At 28.5% G+C, this 26,874-nt stretch overlaps 5 protein-coding genes across 5 annotated transcripts in view; 1 reads left to right on the top strand and 4 right to left on the bottom strand.

The window, feature by feature from the left end:
* The window catches only part of LOC139814054 (uncharacterized), a 68,418-nt gene that overhangs the window by 15,730 nt on the left and 25,814 nt on the right, over positions 1-26,874 (top strand). The gene's annotated exons all lie outside the window — the stretch shown is intronic.
* Positions 1,003-9,418, bottom strand: LOC139817683 (aminopeptidase N-like). Its single transcript, XM_071785940.1, has 12 exons — positions 9,146-9,418; positions 7,221-7,705; positions 6,352-6,801; positions 5,861-6,044; positions 5,107-5,257; positions 4,801-4,882; positions 4,095-4,468; positions 3,525-3,799; positions 3,142-3,332; positions 2,401-2,700; positions 2,217-2,286; positions 1,003-1,635 (listed from the first exon to the last, which is right to left on the bottom strand). The coding sequence occupies exons 2-12, from the start codon at positions 7,679-7,681 to the stop codon at positions 1,495-1,497; spliced, it is 2,679 nt and encodes an 892-aa protein (XP_071642041.1). The 5' UTR covers positions 7,682-7,705; positions 9,146-9,418; the 3' UTR covers positions 1,003-1,494.
* Positions 10,175-18,988, bottom strand: LOC139813632 (aminopeptidase N-like). The gene is made up of 12 exons (XM_071779232.1): positions 18,373-18,988; positions 16,437-16,927; positions 15,571-16,020; positions 15,091-15,274; positions 14,368-14,515; positions 14,092-14,173; positions 13,374-13,747; positions 12,791-13,065; positions 12,025-12,215; positions 11,287-11,586; positions 11,140-11,209; positions 10,175-10,571 (listed from the first exon to the last, which is right to left on the bottom strand). Exons 2-12 carry the CDS (start codon positions 16,901-16,903, stop codon positions 10,431-10,433), a joined length of 2,682 nt encoding a protein of 893 aa, XP_071635333.1. The 5' UTR covers positions 16,904-16,927; positions 18,373-18,988; the 3' UTR covers positions 10,175-10,430.
* Positions 19,049-24,893, bottom strand: LOC139813639 (membrane alanyl aminopeptidase-like). The gene is made up of 9 exons (XM_071779244.1): positions 24,760-24,893; positions 24,031-24,178; positions 23,755-23,836; positions 23,056-23,429; positions 22,472-22,746; positions 21,902-22,092; positions 21,178-21,477; positions 20,994-21,063; positions 19,049-20,375 (listed from the first exon to the last, which is right to left on the bottom strand). Exons 2-9 carry the CDS (start codon positions 24,155-24,157, stop codon positions 20,235-20,237), a joined length of 1,560 nt encoding a protein of 519 aa, XP_071635345.1. The 5' UTR covers positions 24,158-24,178; positions 24,760-24,893; the 3' UTR covers positions 19,049-20,234.
* LOC139813648 (glutamyl aminopeptidase-like) lies at positions 24,804-26,737 on the bottom strand. The gene is made up of 3 exons (XM_071779255.1): positions 26,253-26,737; positions 25,382-25,831; positions 24,804-24,942 (listed from the first exon to the last, which is right to left on the bottom strand). Exons 1-3 carry the CDS (start codon positions 26,717-26,719, stop codon positions 24,804-24,806), a joined length of 1,056 nt encoding a protein of 351 aa, XP_071635356.1. The 5' UTR covers positions 26,720-26,737.

Genomic DNA, 26,874 nt, shown 5'->3' with positions numbered 1-26,874 from the left:
CTTCTTCGAATCAGTTAGATAATACTTGTATAATACATTTATCGTTAAATACTAGCTGTAAGATTATGTCGATACAGAAAATGTTTCTTATCAAATTTTGAACTACGAATTTTTTGTTCTCGATAATAAACATCGAGGCGCACAGAGTCACTGAGTTATAAACGATTGGAAAAGAAAAGCTTATTGAGAATTAAGCTTATAATTAAAACAGTTATAATACATTTTTTGAAAAATATATTTATATTGTATAAATTATAGCCATTTAATTTCAGAAATTCACACAAAGCTAATAAGAGAAATTGAATTTAGTCGAACGTATATATTATAATTGTACTATATAATTGCGAATTTTATAATAAATTTAACATATTTAGCTACAAAGTTATAAAAATATTTAAAGAAACACAGTAGAGTAAAAATTATAAAGCACATGCATAATTTATTATCAATTACAGATATGGCAAAAAATTATATGTTATACATATATGTCACAAGAATTTGAAATTTTGTTGATAACTGAAATTATTAATACAAACGGAATATGCTTAATCTGAAAGATTATTTCGCTATATTTTAACGCAAATATATATATTTAGATTTGTATTATAAAAGTAGTTTTAGTTACTATAATAAATAAATGTAAAGTATATACAGAGAGAAATAAATGTAATAAAAATCTGATAAATAAATAGAATTAATATATATGTGGATAATAAATGGAATATAAGATAAACCTTATGAAGAGAGAGAGAGAGAGAGTTGCTTTTTAGTATAAATATTACAAATTGTTCATACTTCTTCATATATTCCGAAAAATTAATAAATATATAAAATATGTATAGTAGACGAAATAAAAATATATAAAGTATACGGAAATATGCAATGTGTAAGATGATAAAAGTGAGGGTTATGAATAATATCAAATTATAAGAAGTTAATAGAAACGTTTATTCTACATACAGTAATTAGTACTGTTTAAGTAAAGTTTTTTACAATGTTTAGTACAATGCGACGTCATTATTTCGCGTTTTCTATTTAAAGTCAAACAACGATTATAATTATTATTAACACATATGTAGGTATCGCTATTAGAAAATGATACTATCACATAATATCTACAAAATATTATATATTCAGTTGAAACAATTCGTTCGCATTATCTCCTATGCTGAGTAATAAATCAATGTTAGTGCGTTTATAAAAGATATTTTACGAAAAATATCAAACACCATCAAACCTAATACTATATAAATTATTTGTTAATTATAAAACAGTAAAATTTTATAGATGATTTTATCAATAGCTTCCAGACTATTAATAAAATACTAAATATTATAAAAGAATTAAAAGTATTAAAAATAATTAAAAATTATTAAAAAATTATTTACAAAAAGGTAATAACAAATAAAAATGATACTGTTTGAAAAATTATGTAGGTAATTGTATGTCTTGCATCACATTCGATATTTTTGATTGATCAGATCAATTGGTCACTTAAGTTTGATTTCTTCCAAATCGCTTTGTAAAAATATCTACGGACTCTTTAAGATTATTTTTACGATTTTCTATCAGCTTTATAATGCTTGACAAAGCGTTTGGATCTTGACTGAAATAAGTTTCTGCGAATCTTTTCACCTGAAACAGATTAGGATGTTAAGGATGTTTATCATTAATATGTAGTAATTTATTTTTATGCAACCATTTCTTAAAATATAATTTCTTATTTAACATAGACAATAACAATACATGGTATGCATATAAATATATTTAATCCCTTAGCTGCGGAAGTATATGTGTGTCGTAAGAAATTGTCTATTTGCAGAAGATATATATAATAGATATGTATATAAACGTTCTCGAAAATCCATTATTAATTATCCATTATTAATTAAAAAAGGCATATATATATATATATATTTATTCATAATAAGGTAATATTCTTAAGAATTAATTATTACCTTACAAAAATTCAGTTTATGTTTTAAACCATGCGCTAATATTACTCAGTTCTAACATAGCTTTATAGGATATAAATATATAACCCAAAAATATGAACAGAATTAATTATAAATATTAATTTAATTATGTAAAGTTATATTAATCTATAATTTCACGCACGATGAAAGTTTCATTTTAAGCGCGCTACAGTTAAAGGATTATTGATAGAAAATCAATAAGTATGAATCTAGTATGATATCTAGTATTATAAAATCTACCTTGGATATTTGTTCGTTAGAAAAAACATTCGAAATGATATTTTTTATCGTTAGACTTGTAGGAAATAATCTGTAAGAACAAAATAACGTATTTATGTATAAAATACATTTATTTAAAAATTAATTAATGTATAAGATAAACTTAAAGAAATAGAATTTATATTTAGAAAAAAAAATGTACTACCTTGGTTTTATATTATCAAACTTTGTTAATATGTAGTCAAGGACCAGATCGTTGCGTGCATGGTTTTGAAGAATGAAATTGAAGATAAATGCATGCTCCAGATTGCTAAATAATGTAGTATTTGTTGCTGTAATATTCAAATAGTTGATAATGTTATCAGGATTTTCAGCACAATTCAATGTTTTCCAAAGTTTCTTATCAGATGTTCGCTGATATAGTTCCATCATTTTATCCCAAGTAGTCCTGTTAGCTACCGCTAAACCAAAGCAGTACGTCCAATCTTGCCACCATTGTGGAACTCTAAAATACATATGTGTCTATGGAAAAGAGCTACATGCATTTCATACCCATAACCGACGTTTTATTTTATCAAGTTTTGTATTTTTTCTGTTCTGTTAGGTAAATCTTATTTAGCAAAATTGAGTTTCTGTCGTGCGCTGTTCTGTCACTCTATATTTGCCACATGATCATAAGACTATATGTTACAGTGAATAAATAAATGAAAGATGAGTCCATCGATAACAACACTTCTTATTATACATGTACATATATTTTTACGTGTTTCGCATATTTATTCTATGCATTAGAGATTAGAACAAGAATAGAAATTATGGAGAAACAGTAAAGAGAATGTCCGACGATTTGGAGAAATAAGGAATCGGTTACATCCATATATATGCATACGTGCGCCCGCAACACACACGCACAAATATAAATTATAAGATAATCGTAAGAAATTACTTGTGAGTATCAGGATCCGCGAGATGTTCGCTCAATTTAACAGCGGCCCTTCTCTTACATTCTACGTGACCGACGATACATGCCCATTTCAGGGCATCTAGCCTTAGCATCTTTGTGATATCATCATCATCAGGATTTTCTTCGTATCCCACATGCTGAAGAACTCCATCAAAGATTTCTACCATGTGTGACTAGAAATTATGAGATAATATTGTATTTTATATTGGTATATACATGCGAAGTGACGTGATTCATATATATATATATATATATATATATATATATTTGCTACATGATAATAAGACTATATGTTACAGTGATATGTTACAGTGAATTTATTATAAATATATATATATATATATAATAAATTTGTTATTACATACCTTGAAACTTTTGCTCTCTGGCAGTGAAAAGTAATTAAAAAACTGTGCTAAAATTCGGAACATTGGACGCCATGCCACATAATCTCTCTCTCGTCTTAGGTAGTTTATAAGACTCATGAATACAGAGCTATCTAATTGATTCTCCAGCAAAAAGGCAAACGCATCATCGATAATTTGAGCACGATTGAGAACGTGTATTTTCGTGTATTTCTCAGAATTCAAGTAACGTATGATTCTTTCCAGATTTGTAATATCATAATGGACACGACAGTATGCTGTCGAATTATCCATTAAATTTGTTATTAAATTTTTTTGTTTGAAATTATCAAAATATATTTCCAAATACTCGCATTTTCTTTATCGTATTAAACAAATTAACGTTATGTATAATTTACAAATATTACAAAAAAGTGTACATTAATAATTTACAAGATAAATTGCAAGATTTTGAAAAATATAATTACATAAATTTTGAAGTTTCTTTTTAATAAAGAAATACATAAGAACTTGAATAATATCGTGATGATGAAGCAAATAAATTGATATAGAAGAGTAAAATTTATATTATACCAGTTTGTTGTAGATTGACGATAATCCAACCTCTTGTATTGATTTGCACTCGAAGAGTTTCGTCTGGTTTTAACCAATTATTGGGCATGGTATTGGAAAAAGCCAGAAAACTCTGGTCAGTGTAGGATATGGGTATCCACCATTTATTATTGATACATTCTGTTGCGCGGACACATTGTTGTGTTATATACATTTCACCAGTTTCATAATTTATCGTCACATACAGCACAGGATAACGATTTTGGGTTATCCATGTATCCATCACTTCTTTTATTTTGAATTTTTGATCTCGCATATGAGGGACCCAAGAAGCTTCGTTTTTAGCACTTTGTATGGCGCTCCACAAATTATCGGAAGTGACCGCCATATATTGTCTAAATTTGAAAAATGACATTGTCAACAACAAAATAATGTCGTATATGTTGTATATAAATTTACTTTTAAAGAATCAACGTGAGTATTAGTGTACAATTTAATTAATACACATGTGGGAACTAAGAATATATTTTAAAACTAGCTTAGTTAAATTATAATTAAAGACTAAAGTATAGTCTCTAATCAGTAGCATTGTATATTAAACGCACAGATTTATGTTTCAGATGCGTGGCGTATTATATTTTCTAACGTAAATACAATAAAATATTATTTTTATGATATTTAATACTGATATGTGTTAATCATATTAGATTACGTTATACGCACTTACTTTGTAACAAAGTACTTGGTGATACCCTTTCGAAATACCTCATCGCCCACTACATGATATAACATGCGCAGTATAGCTGGAGCTACGATAAAATACACGACATAAAATATCGATTAATAATTAATCTATGATATATAATACATATAAAGTATATTGTAAAATTAAGATATAACGTATGAATGAATGTGGAGGTATTGCGTAAAAAGAGAATTTGTTTACTGTTAATTAACTTTCTGTTCTTCTTTCTTCGTGCTACCTGCATTAAGATATTCACGTTTAAATATATTTACATATATATAATCTTACCTTTTTTATAAACTTCATTACCAAAGAGTGTGCCATGATCCAAGTTGTGAAGGTTCAATTTAATAGAATCCATTAAGCCAATATCTAAAGAAAGAGACTCGTGTATGGGCCCAGTAACGAGTAAATCCATTGTCCGCCAGTCTTCAAATATCTATTACAGAAAATAATCCTCTGATATGGCTGAATATAAAAATTCGAAAAAAGTTCGCATTTATAAAGATATAAAGGCTTATATACTACTTGTCCGCCACTTTCAAAAACTTCACTATTTTATTTTTTATTATAATTTATCCATGTCAAATATTAACCGTTTTACGCCTAAACTTTTTGAGAAGATCACATACAGTTCAATTATTTTTTTAAATATTGGAGATTGCTGAACACAAAAATATAATCAATATAAAAATTTGAGTTAAATTTTTTTATTGTATTAAATGTTTATTGTAACGGATGCAAAAATTAAAATATGTTTAGGAACCATTGTGCTATAATTATAAGCTTAGATCGCAAATTTTTAAACCGGCAAATGCTAAAAACAAAATATTCATCAATTTTATTAAAAATTTGTATTAAATTATTTTTATAATTGTTTGAAAAATGAATGGGTTACAATCTTATTTATAATTCCAAATTGAAGAACGTGCCATTATATTTATATTTAGCTCTGTCTTGATACATTTTATGAAAATTTGGAAAAACTTAAGTCCTGTTTTTTTATTTAAAGAGGAACCTTGCATTAGTAATATTAAATAACCTTGTTGAGGAAATACTCCTGGAAAAACACAGCAAATCCCTCGCTTAACCACAGGTCAGACCACCAAGATGGGGTGATAAAATTGCCGAACCACTGATGTGTGATTTCATGTGCTACTAACGATGCTACTTTCCTTCTCCGAAATGTGGGATCTTTGCTTTCATCGTAGACAACTTTTGATTCCCTAAAAGGCAAAACATAACATAATATATATGATTGTTTAAAATGATTAAGCATAGTCCTTCTTATCGTTATCATGCAGTCTAATTTATTTCGAAGTAATTAGTAATTATAACACATTAATTAAACACTTTAATTTGAGACAATCTAAAAATGAAAATATGCAAATAAAATTTAAATATTCTTGAAACAAATGTTTTTTTAATTATCAAATGTGGAATACTAAAAGTAATTAGCCAGCTCTAAAAGGTTAATATTAATCTTTTTACTTATGTATATTACTAATCCTTTCTAGTTACGTATATTATTACTCGTAAATAATGATTCCCCAATCTTCCATGCCGTCGACGGGATAATTTGGTATCATGACGTGATCTATTTTCGGTACCCCTTTGGTTCTATTGGTATACTCCTCCAAGAGCGGCGTGATCTTTTCGGCAATACTGTGCATGAATCTTGCTTGTGATGTCAAAGACGATTTGCACCACACAGACACGGGCTGGCCCGCGTTTCCAATGCGAACGAAATTAGATACAATCACAATTCCCACGAGATAAGCGGACATTGTAAAAGTGCGATCAAAGTGTGTCCACATCATGCCATTTTCTACATTGTACTTTTCTCGTATCGGCCAATTCGACAATACCCTGTATTCTTGACGATGCATCACGGAGATCATGAAATAAGCTTTTATCGCTGGCTCGTCCCAACATGGAAACATTCGTCTGGCATTATTTGGCATGAGGCACGTTGCAGCCAACCTGTAATTTTAAACAATTTTTCAAATAATGACAAATTTACCACTCATGACAAGTAGGACGCGAGAGTTTAGGGGGAACACTAGTTATTGCGTTTATTATTACATTATACGTAATAATTATTTTGTTAAGAGTAGAAAGAGAAATTCCGTTTTATTTTTAACTGAAGTTAAACGTTCTTCTAAACATTACATCATGCACTTCTTGCAAATAATTTATTGTAATTGTACTTACATAATGGAAAACAGTTTTAATAATTACAAAGCTACATGTTTAAGCAATGTCTTGCCGAACTTTGTATGTTATAAGTTTGATATACGATGAAAGTGTAATAAGTAAAAGAAGGTAATAAATAAAAGTAATAAATAAAGGTAATAATGCACGTTATAAGTACATTTTTAATATTTTTAATGTTTGCTTACGTGCTGTTTCCTTCCTCGTATGGAATTTTCATAAAACCATTGCCTAGAAAACCACCCTGAGAAAAATTACCAGCAAACTTCATGTTCAGGGTGTAATTACCGCGATACAATTCATTCTCGAAATGTAGCGTCAATATATTCGTTTCATCGTCATAAGTATGTGCTGTCGGTTTATAGATTATAGAGTCGTTTATCAACGTTGTCGCCGTTTTATTTATTTCTAATTCTTGCGAGTGCAAGCTTATGTAAAAGGATGCGTAAACAATGTTGACGGTGACACTGGTTTCACCGTGAAAAGTGTTGCCTTCTTTGAGATCCGGAATAATCAGACTAATGTTATAATCAACTGGTATTGCGTGTAAGGGTAAACGATAGATATATTTTGGATCATCAGCGATAATATAGCCCATGACTGTGGCCAATATTAGGCCGATATGTAGTAACAATTTTAAGATTTCCATGTTAGTACTCGTCGTCTTAGGTGTCTGTAATTTTTCGTTGGAACAAAACAAATAATACAATTCAGTTTAATGTAATTAGATATTACATATTAATGTAATTTGATATTAATTTTGATACGAAAATAGAAATTACCAAAGAATAGAAGGAAAAGAAGAAAATATAATTCCAACTTTTATCAAGAAAACTATATAGAAGATTTACTTCGGGCAAAATAATGAATATTTTTTTATATATAACATTGGATATATCTCGATGTACTCGCAAGTAATTTATTCTGTTACTTTTATATTTTTTAAAAATTAAAAAAAATTAATTTAATCAGGTTTTGAAAAGGATTTTAGCCATCTTAATGTAAAAGTGACGTGTGTAGATTTGACGGTATAAAATATTTCATTATTAGAAGGAAAAAACGTAAATACATTTTGTTAATGAAATTTGAATTATTTAGATATCGGTTAGCAGTTGTTTGTAAAAAAAGCAAAAAATAAATTTGTTCCTTGTGTTTCATTTGCGTCCTAATATATTTTGCCTAATATTTATTTAATGTTTATTAATTTTGGTTATTAAATTTCTTGAGATTTTTGCTCGGAAGTTATTAGATAGAATTTTGAAGTTATAATTGTCAAATAATCAATAGATAAATATTTGTCAGATGTAAAAACAATATGAAAAAGTCAAGAGGCCAAGTATCAGCAAATAAAAGTTGTGTTATTGTTGAAATATTCTAAACACAGAATAATTTAATTTATTGAAAGAAACTTAGTATAGTTGAAACGTCCAGAATGTTCTGTCTATATTTGGACAATAAACTATAGAAGCTAGGTTTTAACAGTAACGTTCTTTGGCTGCGATCGGATTCACGCTCACAGCGCTGTAAGCATCGCTTTATCTTCGTTTGATATTTGATGTGCAACGTAGACAGAATGATCGTTACAATGCTGTGAACGTGAATCAAACCGCAGCCTTTATTTCCTCGAATTTGGCCTTTTTACTTTCTCATATATATGTATAATTTTCGTTCCTCAGTTTTTAAATAATAAATGAACCGAAAAGTAAAAATATAGAATAAATAAAGAATCTCTGATTAATTTCTAAAACAAATTATTAATATAATTATCAATAAAATTGTTTTATTTATTTATCAATAATAATAATAATCTCGTCTTTTGTATAACTTTAAATTTTGTTCTACGTTCGGAACGCTATGTGTTAAGATTTCGAAATTATATTAATTCTTTCCAGCTCTCATTTTGCCAGCTCACGCAGCAACAATAAGAAACAAAATATGTCGATTGATTTAAAATATATATATTTAAAATGAAAATTTACAATCCATGAGAATAGATAATCTCGACGAAATAAAATAAAATTTAATTATGTGTGTGTATTTTGTCTTTCAAAAAATATAAATATATTTTCAATGAGAGATAAATAATTAATTATTATTGCTTTTAACGACTTACTTTGTATATTACAATGGTGTGCTGATTAAAATACTGTTCTGTGCAGCAATTAAGTTCGGTATGCGTTGTCACCACGAAAGTCGTTATTATCAGGAATAGCTCAGCGTAAGTGCCGTTTTGCCATCTCGAAAGATTATCGAATACTGACTACAATGCCAACCTCTGATGTTTTGATAGATAAGTCATGTAAATACAGTGCCTCACGGAACTGATAGACTCGTACCGTTACACATTTTTTTTTGAACATTTGTGGACAAAGATATCTACAGGAAGATCATAGATCATAAATAATATGTGTTTGTTTATATGTTAATTTTAAGAAGTCGTTTTCGTTAGTTGATGTGCTTCTTCGAATCAGTTAGATAAATACTTGTATAATACATTTATCGTTAAATACTATATATTTTAACGCTAATATATTTATTTAGATATGTATTATAAAAGTAGTTTTAGTTACTATAATAAATAAATGTAAAGTATATACAGAGAGAAATAAATGTAATAAAAATCTGATAAATAAATGGAATTAATATATATGTGGATAATAAATAGAATATAAGATAAACCTTATCAAGAGAGAGAGAGAGAGTTGCTCTTTAGTATAAATATTACAAATTATCCATACCTCTTCATATTCCGAAAAATTAATAAATATATAAAATATGTATAGTAGATGAAATAAAAATATATAAAGTATACGGAAATATGCAATGTGTAAGGTGATAAAAGTGAGGGTTATGAATAATATTAAATTATAAGAAGTTAACAGAAACGTTTATTCTATACAGTAATTAGTACTGTTTAAGTAAAGTTTTTTACAATGTTTAGTACAATGCGACGTCATTAATTCGCGTTTTCTATTTAAAGTCAAACAACGCGATTATAATTGATTATAATTATTATTAACATATATGTAGGTATCGCTATTAGAAAATGATACTATCATATAATATCTACAAAATATTATATATTTATTTGAAACAATTCATTCGCATAATCTCCTATACGGAGTAATAAATCAATGTTATTATGTTTATAAAAGATATTTTACGATAAATATCAAACATCAAACCTAATACTATATAAAAAAATATTTGTTAATTATAAAACAGTAAAATTTCATAGATGATTTTATCAATAGCTTCCAGACTATTAATAAAATACTAAATATTATAAAAAAATTAAAAGTATTAGAAATAATTAAAAATTAATAAAAAATTATATTTACAAAAAGGTAATAATAAATAAAAATGATATTGTTTTGATGATTAGATCAATAGGTCACTTAAGTTTGATTTCTTCCAAATCGCTTTGTAAAAATATCTGCGGACTCTTTAAGATTATTTTTACGATTTTCTATCAGCTTTATAATCCTTGACAAAGCTTTTGGATCTTTACTGAAATAAGTTTCTGCGAATCTTTTCACCTGAAACAGATTAGGATGTTTATCATTAATATGTAGTAATTTATTTTTATGCAACCATTCCTTAAAATATAATTTCTTATTTAACATAGACAATAACAATACATGGTATGCATATAAATATATTTAATCCCTTAGCTGCGGAAGTATATGTGTGTCGTAAGAAATTGTCTATTTGCAGAAGATATATATAATAGATATGTATATAAACGTTCTCGAAAATCCATTGTTAATTATCCATTATTAATTAAAAAAGGCATATATATATATATATATTCATAATAAGGTAATATTCTTAAGAATTAATTATTACCTTACAAAAATTCAGTTTATGTTTTAAATCATGCGCTAATATTACGCAGTTCTAACATAGCTTTATAGGATATAAATATATAACCCAAAAATATGAACAGAATTAATTATAAATATTAATTTAATTATGTAAAGTTATATTAATCTATAATTTCACGCACAATGAAAGTTTCATTTTAAGCGCGCTACAGTTAAAGGATTATTAATAGAAAATCAATAAGTATGAATATAGTATTATATCTAGTATTATAAAATCTACCTTGGATATTTGTCCGTTAGAAAAAACATTCAAAATGATATTTTGTATTGTTATACTTGTAGAAATTAATCTGTAAGAACAAAATAACATATTTATGTATAAGATACATTTATTTAGAATTTTAATTTGTAAAAAGAAATGTACTACCTTGGTTTTATATTATCAAACTTTGTTAATATGTAGTCCAGGACCAAATCGTTGCGTGCATGGTTTTGAAGAATTAAATTGAAGGTAAATGTATGGTCCAGATTGCTAAATAATGTAGTATTCGATGTTATAATATGCAAATAGTTGTTAATGATATCAGGATTTTCAGCACAATTCAAGTTTTTCAAAAGTTTCGTATCAGATGTTCGCTGATATAGTTCCATCATTTTATCCCAAGTGGTCCTATTAGCTACCGCTAAACCAAAGCAGTACGTCCAATGTTGCCACCATTGTGGAACTCTAAAATACATATGTATGTATGGAAAAGAGGTAAATGCACTTCATACGCATAACCGACGTTTCATTTTATTAAGTTTTGTATTTTTTCCGTTCTGTTAGGTAAATCTTATTTTGCAAAATTAAGTTTCTGTCGTGCGCTGTTCTGTCACTCTATATTTGCCACATGATCATAAGACTATATATTACAGTAAATAAATAAATGAAAGATGAATCCATCGATAAACGATACTTTTTAATATATATGTACACATATTTTTAGTGTTTCGCATATTTATTCTATGCATTAGAGATTAGAATAAAAATAGAAATTGAGAAACAATAAAGAGACTGTCCGACGACTTGAAGAAGTAAGGAATCGGTTACATCCATATATATGCATACGTGTGCCCACAACACACACGTACAAATATAAATTATGAGATAATCGTAAGAAATTACTTGTGAGTATCAGGATCCGCGAGATGTTCGCTTAATTTAATGGCGGCCCTTCTCTTGCATTCCGCGTGACCGATGGTACATGCGTAGTATGTGGCATCTAGCCTTAGCATTTTTGTGATATCGTGATCATCAGGATTTTCTTCGTATCCCACATGCTGAAGAAGCTTATCAAGGATTCCTAATAGGTGTGACTAGAAATCATGAAATAATATTGAATTTTACATTGGTTTGGTGGTACCTGGCGAAGAAAGGTGATTCACACACAAATATATATATTTTGTTAGTGCCTTGTTAGAACATTCACTATCATAAAATTCATAAGAGTCATCGGCGAGCTTGCACCCACCTCTCCCTAACGTCCATTTGTATAAATGTTATAATTAACAGGTTTGCCTGACGTCATTTATTTTATCAATATGATGTCAAAATGAAGTTTCTTTGACCGCAATGTTGTTTCTTGGGTTGTTGTGTAACTTTAGGGTTAGATATTACGTTATAAAATTAGTACAAAAAATTAATATTTACTTTAAATTTTTGTATTAAATTGTATATTCATCCCAATATGAATAAGAAATTCAATATATAACTCTTTAGCCTTGAAAATATAACATTTGCGAAGCGATAATTATTCTATAAAGCGGAGAGGTATAAATGAATTTTACAAATTAAAGAACCAAATATAACGGTACAAACACCTTTTTCATCTTTAAAAAATCTGTTATATATATATATATATATATATATATATATATATATATATACTTACCTTGAGACTTCCACTCTCTGGCAGTATAAAGTGCCTCACATTCCGAGTTATTATTCGGAACATTGTACGCCATGGCATATAATCTCTCTCTCGTCCTAGGTAACTTATAAGATTCATGAACACAGAGCCATCTAATTGGTTCTCCAGCACAAAGGCAAACGCATCATCCAGAATTTGAGCACGATTGAGAACGTGTATTTTCGTGTATTCCTCAGAATTTAAATAACGTATGATTCTTTCCAGATTTGTGGTATCGTAATAGACACGACAGTATGCTGTCGAATTATGCATAAAATTTATTATTAGACTTTTTTATTTGAAATTATCAAAAATATTTCAAAATACTGACATTTTCTTTATCGTAATAAACAAATTTTATGTAATTTACAACTTACAATTGTTGTAAAAAAAATGCACATTACCAATTTAATTCACCAATGTATCGAATTATTATAATTATATAAATTTTGAAGCTTCTTTTTAATAAAAAAATATATTAAGAACTTGAATATAATGTAAAACTTTTGTGTTAATAAAGCAAATAAGATAGATATAAAAGAGCGTAAATTTTACTGATTCATACCAGTTTGTTGTAGATTGACGATAATCCAACCTCTTGTATTAATTTGCACTCGAAGCGTTTCATCTGGTTTTAACCATTTATTGGGCATAGTATTGGAAAAATCTGGAAAGCTCTGCTTAGTGTAGGATATGGGTATCCACCATTTATTATCGGCAGGTATAAGTTCGTGAAAACATTTTTGTGTTATTGCCATTTCATTAGTTTCGTAATTTATCGTCACATTTAGAACAGGATAACGATCTTGGTTTATCCACGTGTCCATCACTTTTTTTATTCCGAAATTTTGATCTCGCATATAAGGGACCCAAGAGGCTTCGTTTTTAGCACTTTGTATGTCGCTCCACAAATCATCGGGAGTGACCGCCATATATTGCCTAAATTTGAAATATGACATTGTCATTAGCTTATAACACATACGTCGTATGTGTTTATTTACTATTACAAAATCAAACGTGAGCATTAATGTACAATTTAATTAATACATATGTAGAAACTAAGAATATGATTTAAAACTAGCTTATTGTTAGTCAAATTATAATTAAGGAATAAAGCATGGTTTCTTCTAATCGAATAGCATTAGATATTGAACGCACAAATTTATGTCTCTGATGTGACGTTTTATATTTTCCAACGTAAACGCAAGAAACATTATACTTATGATATTTAATGTTGCGATATGTGATAACTATAATAGACTACATTAAACGTACATACTTACTTTGTAGCGAAATGCTTGATGATACCCTTTCGAAATACCTCGTCGCCCACTGCATGATGTAACATGCGCAATATTGCTGGAGCTACGATAAAATACACGTCATAAAATATATCGACTAGTAATGTCTATAATGTATATTTTGCACATAAAATTAATTGTAAGACATATATGAACGTATTGCGTAAAAAGATAATTCGTTGTCTATCAACTTTTCGGTTCCACCTCTTTCTTCGTGCTACCTGCATTAAGCTATTTATTTTATTTACATAATTTTACCTTTGTTATAAACTTCACCACCAAAGATGTTATACAAGTGATCGTCAAGGTTCAATGTAACAGAATCCATTAAGCCAACATCTAGATGGAGAGTATGGTGTATGGTCCCAGTAACGAAAAGGTCCATTGACCGCCAGTCTTCAAATATCTATTACAGAAAATAATCCTCTGATAAAGCTGAATATAAAAATTCGAAGGAAAGTTCGCATTTATAGGGATATATACTACTTGTCCGCCACTTTCAGAAACTTTACTATTTTATTTATCCATGTCAAATATTAACCGTTTTACGTCTAAACTTTTTGAGAAGATCATATATAGTTCAATTATTTTTTTAAATATTGGAGATTATTGAACACAAAAATATAATCAAGATATAAAAATTCGAGTTAAATTTTTTTTATTGTATTAAATGTTTATTGTGACGGATGCAAAAATTAAAATATTTTTGGAAACCATTGTGCTATAATTATAAGCTTAGATCGCAAATTTTTAAAGCGCGGTTGATGCTAGAAATAAAGTATTCACCAATTTTATTAAAAATTTATATTAAATTATTTTTATAATTGTTTGAAAAATGAATGGGTTACAATTTTATTAATAATTCCAGATTGAAGAACGTGCCAGTTAGCTCCGTCTTGATACATTTTGTGAAAATGTGGAAATATTTAATTCCTGTTTTTCTATTTAATGAGCAACTTTGCATTAGTAATATTAAATAACCTTGTCGAGGAAATACTCCTGGAAATACGAAGCAAATCCCTCTTTTAACCACAGGTCGGACCACCAAGATGGGGTGATAAAATTGCCGAACCACTGATGTGTGATTTCATGCGTTACTAACGACGCCACGTTCCTTCTCCGAAATGTGGGATCTTTGTTTTCATCGTAGACAACTTTTGATTCCCTAAAAGGCAAAACGTAACATAATATACATAATGTGATTAAGCATAGTCCTTCTCATCTTAGCATGCAGTCTAATTTATTTCGAAGTAATTAGTAATTATAAGACATTAATTAAACACTTTAATTTGAGACAATCTAAAAATGAAAATATGCAAATAAAATTTGAATATTCTTGAAACAAATGTTTCTTTAATTATCAAATGTGGAATACTAAAAGTAATTAGCCAGCTCTAAAAGGTTAATATTAATCTTTTTACTTATGTATATTACTAATCCTTCTAGTTATGTGTATCCTACTCGTAAATAATGATTCCCCAATGTTCCATGCCGTCGACGGGATAATTTGGTATCATGACGTGATCCATTTTCGGTACCCCTTTGGTTCTATTGGTATACTCCTCCAAGAGCGGCGTGATCTTTTCGGCAATACTATGCATGAATCTTGCTTGTGATGTCAAAGACGATTTGCACCATACAAAATCGGACTGGTCTGCGTTTCCAATGCGAACGAAATTAGATACAATCACAATTCCCACGAGATAAGCGGACATTGTAAAAGTGCGATCAAAATGTGTCCACATCATGCCATTTTCTACATTGTACTTCTCTCGTATCGGCCAATTCGACAATACCCTGTATTCCTGATGATGCATCACAGAGATCATGAAATAAGCTTTTATCGCTGGCTCGTCCCAACATGGAAACATTCGTCTGGCATTATTTGGCGAGAAAAACGTTGCGGCCAACCTATAATTTTTTAAATAATAACTACCACTCGTGACGAGTAGGACGCAAGAGTTCAGAGAACACTAGTTATTGCGTTTATTATTACATTATACGTAATAATTATTTTGTTAAGAGTAGAAAAAGAAATGCCGTTTTATTTTTAACTGAAATTAAACATTCTTCTAAACATGACATCATGCACTTCTTGCAAATACTTTATTGTAATTGTACTTACATAATGGAAAACAGTTTTAATAATTACAAAGCTACATGTTTAAGCAATGTCTTGCCGAACTTTGTATGTTATAAGTTGATATACGATGAAAGTAATAAGTAAAAGAAAGTAATAAATAGAAGTAATAAATAAAGGTAATAACAAATAGCGTTTACGTATGCACGTTATAAGTACATTTTTAATATTTTTAATGTTTGCTTACGTCCTGTTTCCTTTCTTATCTGTGTATGGAATTTTAATAAAACCATTGTCTAGAACACCACTCTGAGAAAAATTACCAGCAAACTTCATGTTTAGGGTGTAATTACCGCGATACAATTCATTCTCGAAATGTAGCGTCAATATATTCGTTTCATCGTCATAAGTATGTGCTGTCGGTTTATAGATTATAGAGTCGTTTATCAACGTTGTCGCCGTTTTATTTATTTCTAATTCTTGCGAGTGTAAGCTTATGTAAAAGGATGCGTAAACAATGTTGACGGTGACACTGGTTTCACCATGAAAAGTATTGCCTTCTTTGAGATGCGGAATAATCAGACTAATGTTATAATCAACTGGTATTGCGTTAACGGGTAAGCGATAGATAAATTTTGTTTTATCAGCGATAATATAGTCCGTGATTGTGGCCAATATTAGGCCGATATGTAGTAACAATTTTAAGATTTCCATGTTAGTACTCGTCGTCTTAGGTGTCTGTAATTTTTCGTTGGAACAAAACAAATAATACAATTCAGTTTAATGTAATTAGATATTACATATTAATGTAATTTGATATTAATTTTGATACGAAAATAGAAATGACTAAAGAATAGAAGGAGAAGAAGAAAATATAATTCCAACTTTTATCAAGAAAACTATATAGAAGATTTACTTCGGGCAAAATAATGAATATTTTTTTATATATATTGGATATATCTCGATGTACTCGCAATTAATTTATTCTGTTACTTTTATATTTTTTAAGAATTAAAAAAAAATAATTTAATTAGTTTTTGAAAAGAATTTTAAGCATCTAATTGTAAATGACGTGTGTATGTACATTTGACTGCATAAAATATTTCGTCATTAGAAGAAAAAAACGTAAGTACATTTTGTTAATAAAATTTGAATTATTTAATTATCGGTTAGCAGTTGTTTGTAAAAAAAGCAAAAAATAAATATGTTCCTTGTGTTTCATTTGCGTCCTAATATATTTTCGCCTAATATCTATTTAATGTTTATTAATTTTGGTTATTAAATTTCTTGAGAGAGATTTTTGCTCGGAAGTTATTAGATAGAAATTTGAAATTATAATTGTCAAATAATAAATAGATAAATATTTGTCAGATGTAAATACAATATGAAAAAGTCAAGAGGACAAGTATCAGCAAATAAAAGTTGTGTTATTGTTGAAATATTCTAAACACAGAATAATTTATAATTTATTGAAAGAAACTTAGTATAGTTGAAACGTCCAGAATGTTCTGTCTACCTTTGGACAATAAACTATAGAAGCTAGGTTTAACAGTAACGTTCTTTGGCTGCGATCGGATTCACGCTCACAGCGCTGTAAGCATCGCTTTATCTTCGTTTGATATTCGATGTGCAACGAAGACAGAATGATCATTACAATGCTGTGAACGTGAATCAAACCGCAGCCTTTATTTCCTCGTATTTGGCCTTTTTACTTTCTCATATACATGTATAATTTTCGTTCCTCAGTTTTTAAATAATAAATGAACCGAAAAGTAAAAATATAGAATAAATAAAGAATCTCTGATTAATTTCTAAAACAAATTATTAATATAATTATCAATAAAATTGTTTCGTTTATTTATCAATAATAATAATAATCTCGTCTTTTGTATAACTTTAAATTTTGTTCTACGTTCAGAACGCTATGTGTTAAGATTTTGAAATTATATTAATTCTTTCCAGCTCTCATTTTGCCAGCTCACGCAGCAACAATAAGAAACAAAATATGTCGATTGATTTAAAATATATATAATTAAAATGAAAATTTACAATCCATGAGAATAGATAATCTCGACGAAATAAAATAAAATTTAATTATGTGTGTATTTTGTCTTTGAAAAAATATAAATGTATATCTTTAATGAGAGATAAATAATTAATTATTATTGCTTTTAACGACTTACTTTGTATATTACAATTGTGTGCTGATTAAAATACTGTTCCGTACAGCAATTAAGTTCGGTATGCGTTGTCACCACGAAAGCCGTTATTATCAGGAATAGCTCAGCGTAAGAGCCGTTTTGCCATCTCGAAAGATTATCGAATACTGACTACAATGCCAACCTCTGATGTTTTGATAGATGTCATGTAAATACAGTGCCTCACGGAACTGATAGACTCGTACCGTTACACATTTTTTTGAACATTTGTGGACAAAGATATCTAGAGGAAGATCATAGATCATAAATAATATGTTTGTTTATATGTTCATTTTAAGAAGTCGTTTTCGTTAGTTGATGTGCTTCTTCGATTTAGTTAGATAATACTTGTATAATACATTTATCGTGAAATACCAGCTGTAAGATCATATCGATATAGAAGATGTCTCTTATCAAATTTTGAACTACGAATTTTTCGTTTTCGATAATAAACATTGAGGCGCACAGAGTCACTGAGTTATAAACGATTGGAAAGGAAAAAGTTATTCAGAATTAAGCTTATAATTAAACAGTTATAATACATTTTTTGAAAAATATATTTATATTGTATAATTTATAGTTATTTTATTTCAGAAATTCACACAAAGCTAATAAGAGAAATTGAATGTAGTCTAACGTATATATTATAATTGTATATATAATTATCAATTTTATAATAAATTTGATATATATATTTAGCTACAAAGTTATAAAAATATTTAAAGAAACACAGTAGAGTAAAAATTATAAAGCACATGCATAATTTACTACCAATCACAGATATGGCAATAAATTATATGTTATACATATATGTCACAAGAATTTGAAATTGTCTCGATAACTGAAATAATTAATACAAACGAAATATGTTTGATCTGAAAGATAATTTCGCTATATTTTAACGCTAATATATTAATTTAGATTTGTATTATAAAAGTAGTTTTAGCTAACTATAATATATAAATGTAAAATATATAGAGAGAAAAATAAATGTAATAAAAATCTGATAAATAAATGGTATTTGTGATTATAAAACATACCGTGTCAAGTTGCATTTTAGTATAAATATTATCGGTCTCGCTCCGCGTGTACTTGGCACGAGACACTACCGTGTCTCTTGATAAAATATCCATACCTCTTCATATTCCGAAAAATTAATAAATATATAAAATATGTATAGAGTAGACGAAATAAAAACATATAAAGTAGACGAAAATATGTAATGTGTAAGATGATAAAAGTGAGGGTTATAAATAATATTAAATTATAAAAAGTTAACAGAAACGTTTATTCTACATACAGTAATTAGTACTGTTTAAGTAAAGTTTTTTACAATGTTTAGTTTACAATGTTTAGTACAATCCGACGTCATTATTTTGCGTTTTCTATTCAAAGTCAAACAACGATTATAATTATTATTAACATATATGTAGGTATCGCTATTAGAAAATGATACTATCACATAATATCTACAAAATATTATATATTCAGTTGAAACAATTCGTTCGCATTATCTCCTATGCTGAGTAATAAATTAATGTTAGTGCGTTTATAAAAGATATTTTACGAAAAATATCAAACAACATCAAACCTGATACTATATAAATTATTCGTTAATTATAAAACAATATAATTTCATAGATGACTTTATCAATAGCTTCCAGACTATTAATAAAATACTAAATATTATTAAAAAATTAAAAATATTAGAAATAAATAAAAATGAATAAAAAATTATTTACAAAAAGGTAATAATAAATAAAAATGATACTGTTTAAAAATTATGTAGGTAACTGTATGTTTTGCATCACATTTGATATTTTTAATTGATTAAAACAATTGGTCACTTAAGTTTGATTTCTTCCAAATCGCTTTGTAAAAATATCTGAGGACATTTTAAGATTATTTTTACGCTTTTCTATCAGATTTACAATGTTTGACAAAGCGTTTGGATCTTGACTGAAATAGGTTTCTGCGAATCTTTTCACCTGAAACAGATTAGGATGTTTATCATTAATATGTAGTAATTTATTTTTATGCAGCCATTCCTTAAAATATAATTTTTTATTTAACATAGACAATAACAATACATGGTATGCATATAAATATATTTAATCCCTTAGCTGCGGAAGTATATATGTGTCATAAGAAATTGTCTATATGCAGAAGATATACATATATGTATTATATATAAACGTTCTCGAAAATCCATTATTAATTAAAAAAGGCATCTATATATACATATATATATATGCCTTTTTTAATATATATATATATATATATATATATATATATATATATATTATATATATATATATTCAATTCATAATAAGGTGATATTTTTAGAATTAATTACTACCTTACAAAAATTCAGTTTATGTTTTAAACCACGCGCTAGAATTACTCAGTTTTAAACATAACTTTATAAGATACGAATATATAGCCCAAAAATATGAACAGAATTAATTATAAATATTAATTTAATTATGTAAAGTTGCATTAATCTATAATTCCACGCACGATGAACGTTTCATTTTAAGCACGTTACAGTTAAAGGATTATCAATAGAAAATCAATAAGTATGAATCTAGTATTATAAAATCTACCTTGGATATTTGTCCGTTAGAAAAAACATTCGAAATGATATTTTTTATCGTTAGACTTGTAGAAACTAATCTGTAAGAACGAAATAACATATTTATGTATAAGATACATTTATTTAAAAATTAATTAATGTATAAGATAAATTTAAAAAAATAGAATTTATATTTGTAAAAAGAAATGTACTACCTTGGTTTTATATTATCAAACTTTGTTAATATGTAGTCCAGGACCAAATCGTTGCGTGCATGGTTTTGAAGAATTAAATTGAAGATAAATGCATGGTCCGGATTCTTAAATAACATAGTATTCGATGCTATAATATGCAAATAGTTGTTAATGATATCAGGATTTTCAGCACAATTCAAGTTTTTCAAAAGTTTCGTATCAGATGTTCGCTGATATAGTTCCATCATTTTATCCCAAGTAGTCCTATTAGCTACCGCTAAACCAAAGCAGTACGTCCAATCTTGCCACCATTGTGGAACTCTAAAATACATATGTGTCTATGGAAAAGATGTACATGCACTTCATATACGCATAGCTGACGTTTTATTTTATCAAGTTTTGTATTCTTTTCCGTTCTGTTAGGTAAATCTTATTTTGCAAAATTAAGTTTCTATCGTGCGCTGTTCTGCCACTCTATATTTACCACATAAGACTATATATTACAGTAAATAAATAAATGAAAGATGAATCCAACGATAACGACACTTCTTATTATACATGATATATTTTTACGTGTTTCGCATATTTATTCTATGCATTAGAGATTAGAACAAGAATAGAAATTATGGAGAAACAGTAAAGAGAATGTCCGACGATTTGAAGAAATCGGTTACATCTGTATATGCATACGTGTGCCCGCAACACACGTACAAATATAAATTATGAGATAATCGTAAGAAATTACTTGTGAGTATCAGAATCCGCGAGATGTTCGCTTAATTTAATGGCGGCCCTTTTCTTGCATTCCGCGTGACCGACGGTACATGCGTAGTACGTGGCATCTAGCCTTAGCATCTTTGTGATATCATCATCATCAGGATTTTCTTCGTATCCCACATACTGAAGAAGCCCATCAAAAATTCTTAATATGTGTGACTAGAAATCATAAAATAATATTAAATTTTACATTGGTTTGGTGGTACAGGCGAAGAAACGTGATTAACACACAAATATATATATTTGTGTAACTTTAGAGTTAGATATTACGTTATAAAATTAGTACAAACAATTTATATTTACTTTAAATTTTATATTAAATTTATACTAATACAAGAAATTCAATATATAACTCTTAGCCTTGAATATATAACATTTGCGAAGCGATAATTATTCTATAAAGCGGAGAAGTATAAATGAATTGGACAAATTAAAGAGCCAAATATATAACGCTAAAAACATCTTTTTCATCTTTATAAAATCTGTTATCTATATCTATAATATATATATATATATATATAAAAAATATATTACATACCTTGAGACTTTCACTTTCTGGCAGTATAAAGTGCCTCACAACTCGAGTTATTATTCGAAACATTGTACGCCATGGCATATAATCTCTCTCTTGTCCTAGGTAACTTATAAGATTCATGAACACAGAGCCATCTAATTGGTTCTCCAGCACAAAGGCAAACGCATCATCCAGAATTTGAGCACGATTGAGAACGTGTATTTTCGTGTATTCCTCAGAATTTAAGTAACGTATGATTCTTTTTAGATTTGTGGTATCGTAATAGACACGACAGTATGCTGTCGAATTATCCATTAAATTTATTATTAGACCTTCTTTTATTTGAAATTATCAAGATATATTTCAAAATACTGACATTTTCTTTATCGTAATAAACAAATTTTATGTAATTTACAACTTACAATTGTTGCAAAAAAAATGTACATTAATAATTTAATAATGTTTCGAAGAATATTATAATTATATAAATTTTGAAGCTTTTTTTTTAATAAAAAAATATATTAAAAACTTGAATATAATGTAAAACTTTCGTGTTGATAAAGCAAATAAGATAGATATAAAAGAGCGTAAAATTTATTGATTCATACCAGTTTGTTGTAGATTGACGATAATCCAACCTCTTGTATTAATTTGGACTCTAAGAGTTTCATCTGGTTTTAACCATTTATTGGGCATAGTATTGGAAAAATCCGGAAAGCTCTGTTTAGTGTAGGATATGGGTATCCACCATTTATTATCGGCAGGTATAAGTTCGTGAAAACATTTTTGTGTTATTGCCATTTCATTAGTTTCGTAATTTATCGTCACATTCAGCACAGGATAACGATCTTGGTTTATCCACGTATCCATCACTTCTTTTATTCCGAAATTTTGATCTCGCATACGAGGGACCCAAGAGGCTTCGTCTTTAGCACTTTGTATGGCGCTCCACAAATCATCGGGAGTGACCGCCATATATTGCCTAAATTTGAAATATGACATTGTCATTAGCTTATAACACATACGTAGGTATTTATTTGCTTATTACAAAATCAAAACGTGAGCATTAATGTACAATTTAATTAATACATGTGTAGAAACTAAGAATATGATTTAAAACTAGCTTATTTTTAGATGGTCTCTTCTAATCGAATAGCATTGGATATTGAACGCACAAGTTTATGTCTCTGATGTGACGTTTTATATTTTCCAACGTAAACGCAAGAAACATTATACTTATAATATTTAATGTTGCGATATGTGATAACTATAATAGACTATAATAGACATTAAACATGCATACTTACTTTGTAGCGAAATACTTGATGATACCCTTTCGAAATACCTCGTCGCCCACTGCATGATGTAACATGCGCAATATAGCTGGAGCTACGATAAAATACACGTCATAAAATATATCGACTAGTAATGCCTATAAAGTATATTTTGCACATAGAATTAACTGGAAGACATATATGAACGTATTGCGCAAAAAGGTAATTTGTTGTCTATCAACTTTTCGGTTCCACCTCTTTCTTCGTGCTACCTGCATTAAGCTATTCATTTTATTTACATAATTTTACCTTTGCTATAAACTTCACCACCAAAGATGATTTCCAAGTCATCGTGAAGGTTCAATGTAACAGAATCCAATACGCCAACATCTAGATGGAGAGCATGGTGTATGGTCCCAGTAACGAAAAGGTCCATTGACCGCCAGTCTTCAAATATCTATTACAGAAAATAATCCTCTGATATGGCTGAATATAAAAATTCGAAGGAAAGTTCGCGTTTATAGGGATATATACTATTTGTCCGCCACTTTCAAAAACTTTACTATTTTATTTTTTATTATAATTTATCCATGTCAAATATTAACCGATTTACGTCTAAACTTTTTAGAAGATCATACATAGTTCAATTATTTTTTTAAATATTGGAGATTACTGAACACAAAAATATGTATAATCAAGATATAAAAATTCGAGTTAAATTTTTTTTATTGTAATGTTTATTGTGACGGATGCAAAAATTAAAATATTTTTAGAAACCATTGTGCTATAATTATAAGCTTAGATCGCAAATTTTTAAAGCGCGGTTGATGCTAAAAATATTCCCAAATTTTATTAAAAATTTGTATTAAATTATTTTTATAATTGTTTAAAAAATGAATAGGTTACAATCTTATTTATAATTCCAGATTGAAGAACGTGTCATTTAGCTCCGTCTTGATACATTTTATGAAAATGTGGAAAATTTAATTCCTGTTTTTTTATTTAATGAGCGACCTCGCATTAGTAATATTAAACAACCTTGTTGAGGAAATACTCCTGGAAAAACACAGCAAATCCCTCGCTTAACCACAGGTCAGACCACCAAGATGGGTGATAAAATTGCCGAACCACTGATGTGTGATTTCATGTGCTACTAACGACGCCACTTCCTTTCTCCGAAATGTGGGATCTTTGCTTTCATCGTAGACAACTTTTGACTCACTAAAAGGCAAAACATAACATAATATATATAATGTGATTAAGCATAGTCTTTCTCATCGTTAGCATGCAGTCTAATTTGTTTTGAAATAATTAGTAATTACACTATTCATGATTTTCTTACGCGAGGAATTCAAACAAATTTGAAATTTCCTTTTTTCATATATGTATTATATACGTAACATATATATATAAGTAAACATATATATAAGAATGGAAAGACGGGATGACATAACATATTAATTAAACACTTTAATTTGTTTGAGACAATGTAAGAATGAAGATATGCAAATAAAATTTGAATATTCATGAAACAAACGTGTCTTTAATTTTATCAAATGTGGAATACTAAAAGTAATTAGCCAACTCTAATAGCTTAATATTAATCTTTTTACTTATGTATATTACTAATCCTTCTAGTTATATATATTATATATATTACTCGTAAATAATGATTCCCCAATCTTCCTCTCCGGCGAGCGGATAATTTGGTACTATGACGTGATCTATTTTCGGTACTCCTTTGGTTCTATTGGTATACTCCTCCAAGAGCGGCGTGATCTGTTCGGCAATACTATGCATGAATCTTACTTGCGATGTCAAAGACGATTTGCACCACACAGACACGGGCTGGTCCGCGTTTCCAATGCGAACGAAATTAGATACAATCACAATTCCGACGAGATAAGCGGACATTATAAAAGTGCGATCGAAATGTGTCCACATCATGCCATTTTCTACATTGTACTGCTTTCGTATCGGCCAATTCGACAATACCCTGTATTCCTGATGATGCATCACGGAGATCATGAAATAAGCTTTTATCGCTGGCTCGTCCCAACATGGAAATATTCGTCTGGCGTTATTTGGCTGCAAGCACGTTGCGGCCAACCTGTAATTTTAAACAATTTTTCAAATAATGACAAATTTACCACTATGACGTGTAGGACGCAAGAGTTTAGAGAACACTAGTTATTGCGTTTATTATTACATTATACGTAATAATTATTTTGTTAAGAGTACAAAGAGAAATGCTTTTTATTTTTACTGAAGTTAAACATTCTAAACATTACATCATGCACTTCTTGCAAATACTTTATTGTAATTGTACTTACATAATGGAAAACAGTTTTAATAATTACAGAGTTACATGTTTAAGCAATGTCTTGCCGAACTTTGTATGTTATAAGTTGATATACGATGAAAGTAATAAGTAAAAGAAAGTAATATATAGAAGTAATAAATAAAGGTAATATCAAATAGCGTTTACGTATGTACATTATAAGTACATTTATATTTTTAATATTTTTTACGTGCTGTTTCCTTCCTTGTCTGTGTATGGAATTTTCAACAAACCATTGCCTATAACACCACCCTGAGAAAAATTACCAGCAAACTTCATGTTTAGGGTGTAATTACCGCGATACAATTGATTGTTGAAATGTAGCGTCAATATATTCGTTTCATCGTCATAAGTATGTGCTGTCGGTTTATAGATTATGGTGTGGTTCATCAATGTTGTCGCCGTTTTATTTATTTCTAATTCTTGCGAGTGCAAGCTTATGTAAAAGGATGCGTAAACAATGTTGACGGTGACACTGGTTTCACCGTGAAAAGTGTTACTTTCTTTGAGATGCGGAATAATCAGACTAATGTTATAATCAACTGGTATTGCGTTAACGGGTAAGCGATAGATAAATTTTGGATTATCAGCGATAATATAGTCCGTGATTGTGGCCAATATTAGGCCGATATGTAGTAACAATTTTAAGAATTCCATGTTAATACTCGTCGTCTTAGGTGTCTGTAATTTTTCGTTGAAACAAAACAAATAATACAATTCAGTTTAATATAATTAGATATTACATATTAATGTAATTTGATATTAATTTTGATACGAAAATAGAAATTATTAAAGAACAGAAGAAGAAGAAG

This window comes from Temnothorax longispinosus, chromosome 1 (genome assembly GCF_030848805.1).
Source record: "Temnothorax longispinosus isolate EJ_2023e chromosome 1, Tlon_JGU_v1, whole genome shotgun sequence".
In the NCBI taxonomy this organism is placed as follows: domain Eukaryota; kingdom Metazoa; phylum Arthropoda; class Insecta; order Hymenoptera; family Formicidae; genus Temnothorax; species Temnothorax longispinosus.
The sequence above is the reverse complement of the archived record's forward strand: the minus strand, read 5'-3'. Positions and strand labels throughout refer to the sequence as shown.